This window comes from Equus asinus, chromosome 2 (assembly GCF_041296235.1).
Source record: "Equus asinus isolate D_3611 breed Donkey chromosome 2, EquAss-T2T_v2, whole genome shotgun sequence".
NCBI classification, from domain to species: domain Eukaryota; kingdom Metazoa; phylum Chordata; class Mammalia; order Perissodactyla; family Equidae; genus Equus; species Equus asinus.
The window spans coordinates 180,377,081-180,391,835 of NC_091791.1; the positions used below are offsets into that span (position 1 = coordinate 180,377,081).

Genomic DNA, 14,755 nt, shown 5'->3' on the forward strand with positions numbered 1-14,755 from the left:
TACCAAGTACAGGATGATACAGACTGTTCTCCTTGCAGATGTTTGGGAAAATGTAAGGCAAGTAATATTTCTTAAAATGTGAAAACAAAAATGAAAATCCCCTTTCTTGGTTTTCTTTATTCTTCCATTCTAAACTTTTTACCTAAAAATAAACATAATTAGAATCATTCCAGGAGACAGAAACAATTATTAGCTATTATAAACAAGCTCATAAAAGGTTACTTAAGCAATGTACTAAACTGTTATACTGTGAAGATATACAGCTAAATATACATATATGTATGCATATAATTTATGCATATAAATATATACGTAAAGGACAAATCTTAAAAACTAGTCTAACGCCATGCAAATGCATGACATACATGACATTTCAAAAATCTCAGAAGTTAAATATGCTCTGGAAAACTCTCGAAGTTGACTCAAAACTCAGCTCTACTGATGACGAAGATACTAATGTTCCTTCCCCTTTGCCCCTTCCTGAATAATTCAGCCTAAAAGTCATAACAAATGGGTATATGTGGGAGAGAGTGGGGACGGAGTGAAAGCATTGCAGTCAAGTGCAGGTAATCCAGAGCCTGACCACAGGGGGCAGGGTATCCAGGAAGCGGGGGGTGGGGGGTGGGGGTGTAGCAGAGGCAGTGGCCCAGTGGGGACTCAGAGTGTGAGAGGGGTAAGGACAGTGTCCTTGAAGGTGGGGCAGGGTAGCGGGGGGAACAAGAGGTGACAGAGCAGCAAAATACAGGGTGTGGGAATTCCAGCAGGGTGAGGAAGATACCTAAGGAGGGGGGATGGTAAAGGCCTAGAGTGGGCCACAGTGAGATACCACCATCTACTCACTTTAGAAGGGCTGAAATTACAAACTCACCATACAACTGGTAGTGAGGACGTGAAGCAATTTTAAGTCTCATATGTTGCTGGTGGAATGTAAAAATGTCTAATCATTTGGAAAACAGCCTCCTGACAACCAAGACATTCCACTACTAAGTATTTACCCAAGGGAAAAGAAAGTTTATGTCCACAGAAAGACTTGTTTACCAATATTCATAGCAGTTTTATTTGTAATAGTCAAAACTGGAAACAACTCACGTTACCATCAATAGGTGCCTAGATAACAAATCATGATATATCCATACAATGGAAAGTACTCAGCAATAAAAAGGACCAAACTATTGATACACACAACAATATACATGATTTTCAGAATAGTTACGCTGAAAAAAAGCTAGACCAAAAAAAAAAGTATGTACCATATGATTCCAGTTGGAAAATGCAAACTATACGGACAAAAATTAGATCAATGGTTGCCTGGGGATGGGGTTGCGATGGGAAAAGGATGGATTACAAAGGGATCCAAGGACTTTTAGGGGTGACAGATATGTTCATTATATGATTGTGGTTATGGTTTCATGGGTGCATACATGTAAAATCCATCAAATTCTATATTTGTAGTTTACTGTTTGTCAATTATATCTCAATAAACCAGTAAAACAATTAAAAAAATCTATATGAAGTATAAAAGTTTTTTTGTTTTTTTTTTAAATATTAGATGGGGGCAGGCCTCGTGGCCAAGTGGTTAAGTTCACGCACTCTGCTTTGGCAGCCCAGGGTTTCGCCAGTTCAGATCCTGGGCACAGACATGGCACCACTCATCAGGCCATGCTGAGGAGGCATCCCACATGACGCAACTAGAAGGACCCACAACTAAAATATACAACTATGTACTGGGGGGATTTGGGGGGAAAAAGCAGGAGAAACAAAAAAAGATTGGCAACAGTTCTTGGCTCAGGTGCCAATCTTTTAAAAAAAAAATTTAGACAATGCTGCAAAGCGCCGTATTTTTTTTTTTGCTTTTTGCAGGGCAAGATTTGCCCCACACTAACATCTGTTGCCAGTCTTCCTCCTTTTTCTTCCTTTGTTTTCCCCCTCAAAGCCCCAGTACGTAGTTGTGTATAGTTGTAAGTTCTTCTAGTTATTCTATGTGAGCTGCTGCCACAGCATGGCTACTGATGGATGAGTGGTATGTTTGTGTGCCTGGGAACCAAACCTGGGCTACTGAAGTGGAGCACGCTGAACTTTAACTACTAGGCCATCAAGCCTGGCTCAAAGTTTTTTAGTGTTTTGGTTTTCTTAAAGAAAGACTGGTAATAATAATGACAGTAATAACAACTACCCACTATAGAACACTTACTGTGTGTCATGCACTTTTTTATCCTAAGTACTTTGTACTAATTATTTAAGCACTCAAACACCAAAATGGGATAGGTATTATTTTTATCTCTATTTTAAGCACAGAGAGGTTAAGTAATTTGCCAAAGGTCATACTCTCAGTAAGATGTAGAATGAGGATTCAAACCCTGGCAATCTCATTCAGGGTCCAAGTTAACTTTATGATGTTTGTTTCTGAAGCATGGGGAATTTTTGTGCTTGGAATAATTACAAGAAATGTGTACGTGCTGAGAGTGTTTTCATCAATCAGGACATGTACATTTCCTATCTAGAGATGAATAGGTTATTTTATAACATACATGAACCTAGAAATTTAAAAAGTACAAATAGGTTTAAGTGCAAATTACATTCTCTCACCTCCACCCCATCCTCTGGCCACCTCCCCCACTGCTGCCTCTTGGCAGACTGATCCCTAAATCAAAGTTAATAGTTTTTCATTTAGCTGCCGATTATAAATGAAAGGATTAGAAAGGAAACTCAACTGGTTCACATAAGAGTATACATAGAGTCCACTTTAAAAATTCCTCCAGCTCCCTTTCTAAGAGGTTCATAATCCCTCTGATGATTTTTATTTCAGAAAGGGCATATTAACATATATTTTCAAAAGTAAAAATTTGCCACTCTTCCCTTCAGGAAAATAAGCAAATATCTACTATGACAGAATAATGGTAAGGGGGGGAAAATAAATTACCCACACAGGATGGTAAGGGGAGGTAATATCAAACAAGATAACACGTACCTGAATTACTATATATTTTAAAAGTGCTTCAAGAAAGTAGCTTGTGAGATCTTCTTGTCCTTTATCTCCTGATTGCGGGGGGACAAGAGGAGTGATTTCCTCTATAGTAACTTGAGCTATCCAAAGACAAAAGAAAAGTTTAGTATAATTGCAAAACAAATTAAATAATAATGACTCAAAATTTAATTGCAAAACATAAACACAGTGAATACTCTTTGAAAACATTCTAACGACTGTAACTTGAAATAAATCTGGTAGTCCTAATAGTCATTGCAACCACCATAAACTAAGAATCAGTTGTTTCATGAACCCTTGATTTCGAGAATGTGACATACGGATGAACAGACAGATATGGAATTAAAAGTGAATAACGTCTCACTTGAAAAAGAACTTCTCAAGATATTTTAAAATTCACAGTAAGACAGTTTATTACAAAAATTCTATAATATGATGAGAAGCATTAATAATAATGTGTTTATCTATTAAAGGACAATCTGATGACTCTAGGTAATGACCATGATTCCTCCTTGAGGTAGCCTCTTTATTCAAAGGATGAAATACTATTTTCCTCTCAAAAAGAAATAAAAGTTAGTATCTTAGTTCCACAATAAAACTTCTGCTTTTTTTTACTTTTCAGATATTCAAAAACATTCATTATAACAAATGTAAATTCAAAAAAATCAAACCACAACTAGCTGAATTCTCTTAAATATTTCCTAAGCAGCACAATTAGTACCTGGTTTACCACAGGCAGGTCCCAAAACCTATTTGTCAGTAAATATCAGCCAAGTAATTAAGCTCACACAGATGGATCTTTTTACAGTCCTCTTTGCACAAAGTAAAACACACTTGTACTTCAATGAACATCTAAATTAACTCAAGGTTACAAGACGATATATGAGAACTAGGAATTAAAGATAAATATAAAATGGCCTGTATTAATCATGTGTTTCTGATGCTTTAACATCAGGGGCCTTGCTGGCCCTGGCGAGGATGGCCCTCCCAGGGCTGGCTAATTCCTAGATGTAGTACACAATGGGCCCGAGAGTGCGCCTTTCACGTAAACCAACCAATCCAGAGTCCACATCTTTACCACCTCCTCTACAGGGCTCTCACTCACAGAGCCACTATTCTCCTGATCTGATTACCCCAGGGCCAGGTACCAGACATCTAGCCATAGCCCCTATGCCCCAGGGCCTGCTGAAATTATCCAAACTAGCCAATCCTAGGTCTGTTCACCCTGCCTCACACATTCTTGCCTGCAGAAACCACAATAAGGGCTCTTGCCCATGACAGCCCCCACCCCGAACTGATCCTGGTGCTTCCCCGTCCGGCCACCCTCCCTGGTGGAGTCCCTTCCTCTTGGGAACTGTGAGTAACAAACTATTTTTTTAATGGCAATTGCCTCCTAATCTGTTGGCCTCATAATACCTGAATAATAACAAAAATCTACATTTTAAAACATAGCCTTAGATTACCCAGTTCATAAACGTACAGACATTTAAAAATATATATTAACAGACTACATAGAAAATTTTAAAATACTGATGGATAAGACCACATGAATCTTACTTTCTTGAAGGTTGAGTGGAGGATTAATGAGATTATCTAAAGTTCGAGGTCCATGTTCAGATTGTGGTGCTGAAAATCCAGGGATTAAGCATGAAAACATCCAAAGCTGTTCTTTGCTACAGTTATTCTGAAGAGCTTGCAACCATAATAAGAAAAGACGAACACCTTCCCGCCTGATCTAAAATAAAATGAAAAAAGGTATTTTTATTTAAAATGGATATACTTTCTTCCATTGAAGGCCACAATTCTCTAGAAGATGATTACAGAATGATACTTTGCAAAAGAGGGGAAGAAAAGGAAGGAAGAAGAGACAGAAGAAGAGAGCGAAGGATGGAGAGATATTACACCCATGACACTTACTGAACCCTTATTATTTGTAAATCTAAATTCATGGATTTTGAACAAATAAAGAATGAACTTGGCCTCTAACTACTTAAAGCCATCAACTAATTTTTGTCCTATAATTTTCACTTGTAAAAAATCAGAAAATCATTTTCTTCTTGTTTACTTCCCTCCTTCCCACCACCACCAGTCTAATCTAAGAAGCAAGAAGAAAGAGGGGGCAATGACAGTTCCTTGCTATAATGAGTTTGGTAAAAGGATGAACGGTTATGGGGATCCTGGTGCACTGCTAACTCAATGCTCTTGTCCTTAAAAGCGTATCAGTCTCTGAAATTGTCTCATTTACTTATTATCTGCTGCTATGCTGCAAAGCAGGAATTTTGGCCTATTACTATATTCTAAGCACCTAGAACAATTCCCTGTACACAGAAGACAACAAATGAATTCTCTCCCAGGAAGAAAAAAGAAAAATAAAGAGGAAAATTCAATCTCTGACAAGCAAAGAAAGTTCTTCACTAACCTAGCTTTACTGGTAGCTCTGGAAATTACCCCACCATGGCTTTGTTAAGTAAGGGCACTGTCAAAGCTATTCAACTGCTGCCACCCTCATGGTTTAGTCAGATTAACAGGATAAAGAAGCAGGAATGCTTATTCCTTTGTACTGCTACACCCAAGCCTTCATGCCAAAAGTACCTACAATATGAGTCTTTTATTTAACCAAAAGCATGATGCTTTTGGTCAGAGTAGCTTCTCTTAACCAAAGCACAATGAGATAATGAAAAAAAAAAAGAAGAAGAAAAGAAAAGAGACAAACTCAACATTTTTATATAGATCCCCTACTTTCCTCTACATCTAAGAATAGCTACCGTAAACAAAGAATAATTCATTGAATGACTAAGTAATTTTTGTTTTCTGGGGACCAGAATAAAGTATTTCTGGTGAATAAGTCAAAGTAGTGGCAAAAGTACAAGTTTTTCAATGATCTGGTCAATTTACTATGTATATTCATACATACTGAGTATGTTGCTATGTTTTAAATGAATTCACTTCAATTAAACGAACTGAAGACAATTCAAAATTCTTTGGGAAAAAGGTGATGTAGGAAAAGTGGAATAGGTGGCTGTATGCTTTACTCAGTTTGTTAAAAAGTCACAGGAAAGAAATACCATTATATGTATTATACCTTCAAGGAGTTTCCTGTGTGCAGTAGTTTCTTTAAAATCAATCCTGAAAAGAAAACATGATTTTAAATATTCATATCATCTTATTTGTTTCTAAATGTCAGAGTTCTCGGTCAGACTTGAAAACACTATAAACAAGTCCTTGGCAACCTCCAAATTATTCTTGGTGACCTTGATATTCCTCTGGTCAAACTCTTGGGACCAGAAGGGCATATAAAAAGTCACCTTTCAACACATGGTTTATTGCAATTAAACATGATTTGTTCTATCAAAACAAACCTTAAACCCAAAATTGCATTTAATACAACAATCTATGTATATCTCTTATTTAGACTAATATAATTAAATACTTTCTCCACCACTAATACAAATAAAAACCACTCTAGAAAATTTCCATTTAAATAACCACATGAACATCCATAACTCTAATATTTCCTAACAAATATTTCCATTATACTAATTAATTCTTTTTCAAAATATGCAAAATCATCTTTAATATTCCTTTTTCTTTCACATTATACAATATTTCAAATCTACAATAAAGTACTGAAATAACATTAACAAACATCCAAAGGTCCACCATTTGGTCTGAACAAATCTAAACACAGCGCCATGTTTCTTTTAATTTCAAATTTTCATGTATTTACATTATCTATAATGTTTTCGCTAACAGTACAAGTATTACAGAAACCTCCTGTGAACCCATCTCCAATCACTTTCCTCCTTCCCTCCCCAGTGGAAACCATTATCCAGATTTTGGTATTAATTATTTCCAAAAATATTTTTATATTATTACTACTTATTGATAAGTCCATACAATATTTAGAACTGGTTTATACGTTTAAAACCTAATAATAGTAATAAGAATTTCTTCCATAGCCATTTGTTCTAATTCTGCATTTTTTATTCTTCCTAGTAACATCAAGATTACATATATATAAAATATATATTTATACACACACACACACACACACACACACACACACACACATATAATGATCAAACCTGTGACTTTATTTGGCTAAGTTTCATTTGTCATACAAAAATAAGCTTTAACGTTTCAACAAACTGTGCTGATTTATCTGCAATTCCCTTTCTTACGTTTGAGCAAACTCAATTTTTTAAAGGCATACTATGTAAACCCCAGTCCTTAATCAACTCTCCTAAAATATTTATATATGGTAAATGCTCTGTGACATTGTGGACCGGATCCTGGAACAGAAAAAGAACATAATAGAAAACCAATCAAATCTGAGTTAGTTTGGAGTTTAATTAATAGTAAACAAAACAAAATAAAATCTTATATATGTGGTATCATACAAAACAAGTCATTCTATAAGATGCTTTTCACATCCAACATTAGCTTCTGAAATTTATCTATACTGATCTACATAGCTCTAGTTAATTCATTTTAACTGCTGTACACTATTGCACTGTATGAATATACTACTAATCATCTTATTTGTCTTCTTTATTTTAGCACATTTGGCTTGTTTTCAAATTTTGTTACTCCTGAGAACACTATAATAAATGTTCTTGTTCATGATTCCTTGAACACATGTGAGTTTTCCCAGGGTATATAAATAGGAATGAAATTACTCACCTTCAACTTTACTAAATATTGGAAAATTCTCTCCAAAGTAGTTGAGAAAATTAGCAGTACTACCAGCGGCGTATGAGACCGTTGTGGTAACACATTCTTGCCGATATAAAACACCGGCAGATGCTCGAATATTCGTCTGTTTGATGAGTGTTAAATATCTTAAAGCCTTCATGTGATGTTTCCTAGTGACACCGAGCATCTTTTCATTTGGCCATTCAAGTTTCTGCAAATTGCCTGTCATATCCTTTGCACAGTTTTCAACTGGTTTGTTTGTTTAATATGAGAGTTCCTTATACCTACTGGCTACTAATTCTATGTCAGTTCTATGAACTGGGAATATATTATTCTAAACAACTCAGCCACGTTTTTATTGACTGGGAGGGGTGGTATCTTCTGATGTACCAAAGTTTTAAGGTTCATTACAGCCAACTCACCAATGTTTTTCTTTCATATGTGTACCTACTGTATCTAAAGAAATACTTCCCTACCTTAAGTTATAAAAATAAACCAAACAGTCTCTTCAAGAAGTTTTAAAGTGTCCCTTTTCTCATTTAAGTCCGGAAATCCATCATAAATCGTTTCCGTGTGTAGCAATAACAGAATTTTTTTCCCCCAAATAGACAGCCAATTATAATACTAACTCTTTCAGAGTTTATTATAAAATGAAATGCTATCTCAGTCATATTTCAAGTTCCATATATAAGCCTGAGTCTTTGGCTGGCCTTGAAGCCCTTTTCCCATTAGTCTACTCATCCAACCCTGCAACAATGATACTGTCCTTAATTATTACAGCTTTATAATACAGTTTGTTATTGGGTATGGGAAGATCCAACAACACCATCCTCCCTCTCCCATGTGTTACTCTTTCAAGTTGCTTTGGCTTTAATTTTCCATATAAATTTTAAGTTAAACTTGTCAGGCTACATATGAAAGTCCTGTTAAGAACTGTTATCTTCACATATCAAGCCTATCTTCCATGAACATTGTATAAGATCCCATTTATTCAATCCTTTCTTGTTCTTCAATAATCATATTGCTGTCATACATTAATCTAATATTTTAAATGACTGCAGAATACACATTCTCAAGCACACTGAAACATTCTCCAAGAAAGACTATATTCTGGACTATGAAATGTCTCAAAAACTTTAAAAAAGACTAAAATAATAAAAAGTGTATTTTCTGACCACAAAAGAAATGTTAGAAATAACAATAGAAAGAAATCTGTAGTAACATCAAATATTTGAAAATTAACAAAATAACACTGCTAAATGAGCTATGGGTCAAAGAAACCAAGAGGAACATTAAAAAATACTTTCAACTGGGGCCAGCCCATGTCATAGTGGTTAAGTTTGGCGCACTCTACTTTGGTGGCCCAGGTTCACGGGTTCAGATCCTGGGTACAGACCTACACCACTTGCCAACCATGCTGTGGTGGCAACCCACATATAAAGTGGAGGAAGAGTGGCACAGATGTTAGTTCAGGGCTAATCTTCCTCAGCAAAAAAAAAAACCCAGAAAACAAAAAAAACAACCTTTCAACTGAATGAAAATGAAAACACAACATATTAAAATGCATGGGATGAGCTAAAGCAAAGCTTAGAGGGAAATTTATTGCCTTAAATAGCTATATAGAAGAGAAGAAAGGTACCAAATTAATATCCTAGACTTCTATCTTAAGAAAATACAAATACACAAGCAAAATAAACCTAAAGCAAGCAAAACTTTTTAAAAATATAAAAGACTAGGGGGCCAGCCCCATGGCCAAGTGGTTAAGTTCACATGCTCTGCTTCAGTGGGCCAGGGTTTGCCAGTTCTGATCCTGGGCACAGACCTACCCACTGTTCATCAAGCCATACTGTGGTAGCATCTCACAGAGAAGAACTAGAAAGACCTACAACTAGGATATACAACTATGTACTGGGGCAGTGGGGAGAAAAAAGAAAAAAAAGAGGAAGATTGGCAACAGATGTTAGCTCAGGGCCAATCTCAACAACAACAAAAAAACCCTCTCAATAAACTAGGAATAGAAGAGAACATCTTCAACTTGATAAACAGCATCCATAAATTTTTATATTATACATAATAGTGAAACACCGCTAGACCGCTTTCTGCCTTACATCAGTAATAATGCAAGGATGTCTGCTCTTACCACTTTTATTCAACATTGTTCTAGAGGAACAATAAACAAAAAAGAAAGAAGAAATTAAAGGCAACAGATTGGAAATAAAAAAGTAAAATTATCTTGACTTGCAATTGGCATAATTCTATACATAGAAAATTGAAAGGAATCTACAATAAAACAAATGGAATAAATGAGTTTTACTAGAAACACTGTAAATGTCTATTAATTGATGAGTAAATTAACAAAAAGTGGTATATCCATACAACAGAATATTATGCAGCAATAAATAGAATGCTGATACATGGTATAATATGGATAAACCCCCCAAAAAATTATGCTTAAGTGAAAGAAGCCAGATGCCAACAACTACAAATTGGATGATTTCATTTATATAAAACATCAGAAAAGACAAATTTATTGAGGACAGAAAGCAGGTCGGCAGTGGGAAAGGCAATTGTCTTTAAACGGGCTCAAAGGAATATTTTAGGGTGATGGAAATGTTCTGAAACTGGACTGTGGTAACTCTAAATATTTACCAAAAATCATTGGATTATTTACTTAAATGGATAAAATAAAGCTACTTTAAAAAAAATCAACTAGAGTCATTGATTTATTTTCTTTTATACACAAGACAGAAAAGAAAGGAAACAGGGCTTTAGAATTCTTCTGGATGACAAAGAAAAATGACCATTTATGTACTTTCTCAAGTTAGACATTTATCAGAATATTAATCATAACAACTAGATAGCCTAAAGGTCCTTTGGAGATTTAAGGCTACATTCCTCAGCAGATACAATAACCTTTGAAGTTCAGATGTCTCAAAAAAAGTTTCTTCATAGACAACCTTCAAGGACAGTTTATGATTATGAAATATAAAATAGAATTTCATTATTCTGTTGAGCACTTTATCACATGTTTATTAGCAATTCATATGTCTTCTTTGATCTACTCAAATATTTTGCCTATTTTAAAAATTGACTTGTCTTATTATTGAGTTGTAAGAGTTCTTTACATACTATGGGTACATCATTTTTTGTCTCAAATTTTATCTAGAAAGTTTATTCTAAAAGACTCCACTATCTAGAATATTGTCCTTTTTAGCCCCTACATCAATATCCCTCCTATATTTCCAGAGTTCCTTTTGTTTCTGGAACTGCTAATTGGGGATGGCTTACAGTTTCAAAGCCTCAGAGAAGATTTCATTTGCTATAACTGAGTAACACATGTAGGGCCTAAATAAATCTATGACTCTATTTTTTAAGGGGAACAAATACAATTTTTGCAAATGAATATAAGGCCTATAACATTCTACTTCAACAATGTAGGTGGCCGTCCACATATTCCCCATGAGAGAAGGGTCATGAGAAGCACTAGCAATCAGCCCTGACATCATTGAGACACTGAACCAAAGCCAGCAACTGCCTACCTGTAGACTCTTTTTTTTTAATCTGTAGGGGAAAAACGTCTTATACTGAGAGCTCGAGAGCCCTGTGATTATTACAGAACCAGACTTCAGGCCAGCAAGCATCTTGGCTTAGTTCCTGGGAACATAAAAAGTCTGTGACCTCCTGCCTACTTGGTCTCTGACAGTAATCCACCATAGGCTTTCTTTTTTCCCCCTCTATTTCTTTTTTCCCCCTCTATTTCTTTTTACCTTCATTTTATGATCTGGGAAGCTCTACTTTGGCCCTTGAAGCAGTAAGCTTAACTCCAGTTTCCCCCTTTTCTGGTGTGGAGCAAACTGCCAGCTGACACTGCTTGCTTTCAAACCTGGAGCCCACGGCTTCTGCTCTACTTGGCATTTTGCACTTCTCTTCCTCTTCTGATTTACAGAGATGTTTATTTTGATGCTGAGCCTGCTTCTATTTTTTTGGTTTTATAGTTTTATCACCAATGTTAAGGTATTCAGAGTAAATGAACGAGTGGATCAAAGAAATTTAATACGCCATTTTGACTAGAAATCCTTCATTTATGTTTTTATCTTATATTCCCAGTAAGTCTAGTCCTGTAATCTTTATTTTATTTTTACTAAAGTTTAAAATATGAACTCATTTCAAATGATGACCAACCCATTAAAGAGCATTTTCATATATTATAATTTCTTTCAAATGGGAAATACACATTTAAATTACTTACCAATACTATGAAACTGCCATCGCTGATGAATTCTTTCTGGAAGAAGTTGTAAAATTTTCTAAAAATCAATATGAATAAAACAAAGGAAAGAATTAAAAGCAAGAAATGAGTCTATAGGATATCCTGCACAATGTGAAAAATTAAACAAAGAGCTTACACTAAGCCTTGAAGAGTTTCTTATGTAAAAGATAATACTTCAAACACAAATTAGTCTCTGAGCTAATCTGATAGTTACATTACTCATAATATTCATTTACTGGCATTATTTCAGCACTGGCATACTGATCAGTATTTGAAAACAAAAAACAAAAAACAACAAGCTATACTAACAAAGACTTGGAACAGGAAATTAATGAAATTTATCTTTTACAATGATGCAAAAAGTAAGTATAGTTCTCTTATTGATTAAATACTAACTCTACATCAAAATGCTTTTACTATTCTTAGAATTTCTGCATTGTGGATATTACTGATTAGTTTTGAATTCTTTCAGATATTAATATTTGTGACATTTTCTCTCTCTTTGAGTAGTTTCTTCTCCTGTTTTGATAAACCCAGGAGAAATATTTTGATTTCACAAAAATCCCATCAAATATTTGTACTGAATTAATTCATGTAAACCCAAAGGTACTTACATGATATGATAGCTATAGGTATGAGAATAAAATTCAAAACTTCAGGAGCCCTATAGTTACGCGAATATATATACAGGTTTCCATTAACTGGGAAGAAACACTTCTTAAATATAATACTTTCAAACTTTTTCCTTTAATTTCCTTTACATATTGCACCTGTGTGGATTATTCTAGATCAATAGTTGCCTTACTATGCTGCTGAATTATCCACTTGCTCAATGACATCTGTGTTTTTGTTTCTATTGCTGCTTATACTACTATTATTATTTAAAAACACCATTAACTGGATGTTCTAAAGGCCAAATACTGAAGAAGACCCTTTATATAATGGTATCTCATTAATCTTTGCAATCACCCTAAAAGAAGAGTTTATTAATCTAATTCGACAAATGAGGAAATGGATTAAGCAACATTAGAGAGTGGAAGAACAGAGGTTCCAACCTCAATGTGCCTGTTGCCAAAACTTGTGCTTTTACACTGTTCTGCTCAAAGGATGGTATGCACGTTTTACACTTGTCTGTCTTCCCTTTGATGTGATCTTTGGCCGTCTCACACGAGATGGTGATGAAGAAATCGTAAAGTTCACAGATGAAGCGCTAGTCCCACCTGAGACACACAAGCTTCTTCACCTTCACCCTCCCCACATCCCCCGTGGCCACCTACAACTGTATAATTAGACTTATTTTGGTGTGAAAAGAAATAAAATTATAGAAAGTTGAAAAGATAAGTTTGTGAACTACTCAAAAGTATTCCTAAATTACGATTATTAAATTATACTTTCGATTTAACACCTTATAAAACATGTCTACATCTTTTTTATGTGGTTAATATAAAGATGAAAGAAATTATGTGTACTCTTAAGAAGAAAATAGAATTTAAATCCCCTACCATATTATTAACATTACATAATGGTGCTTTTTATTCCAGAAAGAGGAAATCAGTTTATTTATAACTTCTTGATTTTTTTAAAATCATCATTAGTCTCTAAAGGCAGAGGTCAGACATTATTGCCCCCATTATAAGTACAAAAACACAAGCACACAAGCTAAATATTTTTTCCAAAAGATAGAAACTCTGTATTTAACATCTTTTTTCTAATAAAGTTTAATAATTCATTAAAGACAAACATTTCTGTCCAAAGAATAACAAGTGATCGGTATATATTACATACAGGAAAATAAACAGTATTTTTTAATGAAAGGAATATCCTGAAAGAGCACCCATTAACTAATCAATCGTCTCAGTCTCCTGAATGTAGGGCGAGCACGAACATCTGAAGGAATGCTTTCTAAGAATTACGATCTTTTCTCTGTGAATATTTTTACTCTTACTCAAAAACATCTATGTTTTAATATTCCCCTTATAAACATTCACGCAAACACTTGGGGAAGTAAATATAAGCAAATTCCTCAGGGTTAATGACTAATGAGAATTAACTACAGAACAGGTACCAACACCAGGTACTTCCCTCTGAAACTTAAAAAAAACCCCAAAAAACTACTTTCCTTTTTAGCTGTGACTAAATCAATAACTAAGAGAGATATCCACTAGATTGTTCAAATTCTTCTAAACTATATCAAAACACTCAAAATACAAAACAGTGAACTATCTTTAATTAGGAGTACACGGAATAGCTCAATCTTTAGAAACTGATTTCCAAATTCTTTACTGTGCCTTTCAAGTCACGAGATCTAATCCTGACTTTCTCCAGATCTCTAAATTCTCCATAAAGATCAGAATAGTCCTATCACAGATTTGAAAGACAAAATGAGGAGCAAGGAGCTATTTTAAGAGTGAATGTGTGTGTGTGTGTGTGTGTGTGTGTGTGTGTGTGTGTGTGTGTATGTATGAGAGGGACCCTAATTTTTATCAGTCTGCCAAAAATAAAACAAATTCTAGCAGAATATCAAACGCTGCTGTTTCCTTCTATTTATTTAGCAATAAAGACTTGTCCCGTCCCAATCAAAAGTAATAGAGAACAACAAGCTATAAAACATTTAAAATTATTTTATACAAGTTTGTAATAAAAAGCAGTTAAAGCAGAAATGATAAATTCCTTAGGTTTATAACAGTTCCAGGCATTTACCCTCTCAGGTAAGAATGTTTTAGAATTAAAAAAAAAGCTCTCCATGTATTCAAACCTCCCACAAATTAAAATTTTCACTGTTTGCAAATACACTGAATATAGCACAA

The 14,755-nt window shown here is 34.7% G+C and overlaps 1 protein-coding gene across 8 annotated transcripts in view; it reads right to left on the bottom strand.

Moving 5' to 3' along the window:
- RALGAPA1 (Ral GTPase activating protein catalytic subunit alpha 1) overlaps positions 1 to 14,755 on the bottom strand; it is a 223,950-nt gene that overhangs the window by 174,700 nt on the left and 34,495 nt on the right. For all 8 annotated transcript variants that reach the window (XR_011501562.1, XM_044765509.2, XM_070504251.1 and 5 more), the window contains exons 4-8: positions 11,928 to 11,985; positions 6,066 to 6,109; positions 4,541 to 4,718; positions 2,969 to 3,084; positions 4 to 142 (exon numbers count right to left, since the gene is read on the bottom strand). Coding sequence is in view for 7 of the 8 variants with exons in the window: in XM_044765509.2 (XP_044621444.2) it covers positions 4 to 142; positions 2,969 to 3,084; positions 4,541 to 4,718; positions 6,066 to 6,109; positions 11,928 to 11,985 (535 nt within the window). In the remaining variant the exon portion in view is untranslated. The remainder of the gene's footprint in view (positions 1 to 3; positions 143 to 2,968; positions 3,085 to 4,540; positions 4,719 to 6,065; positions 6,110 to 11,927; positions 11,986 to 14,755) is intronic.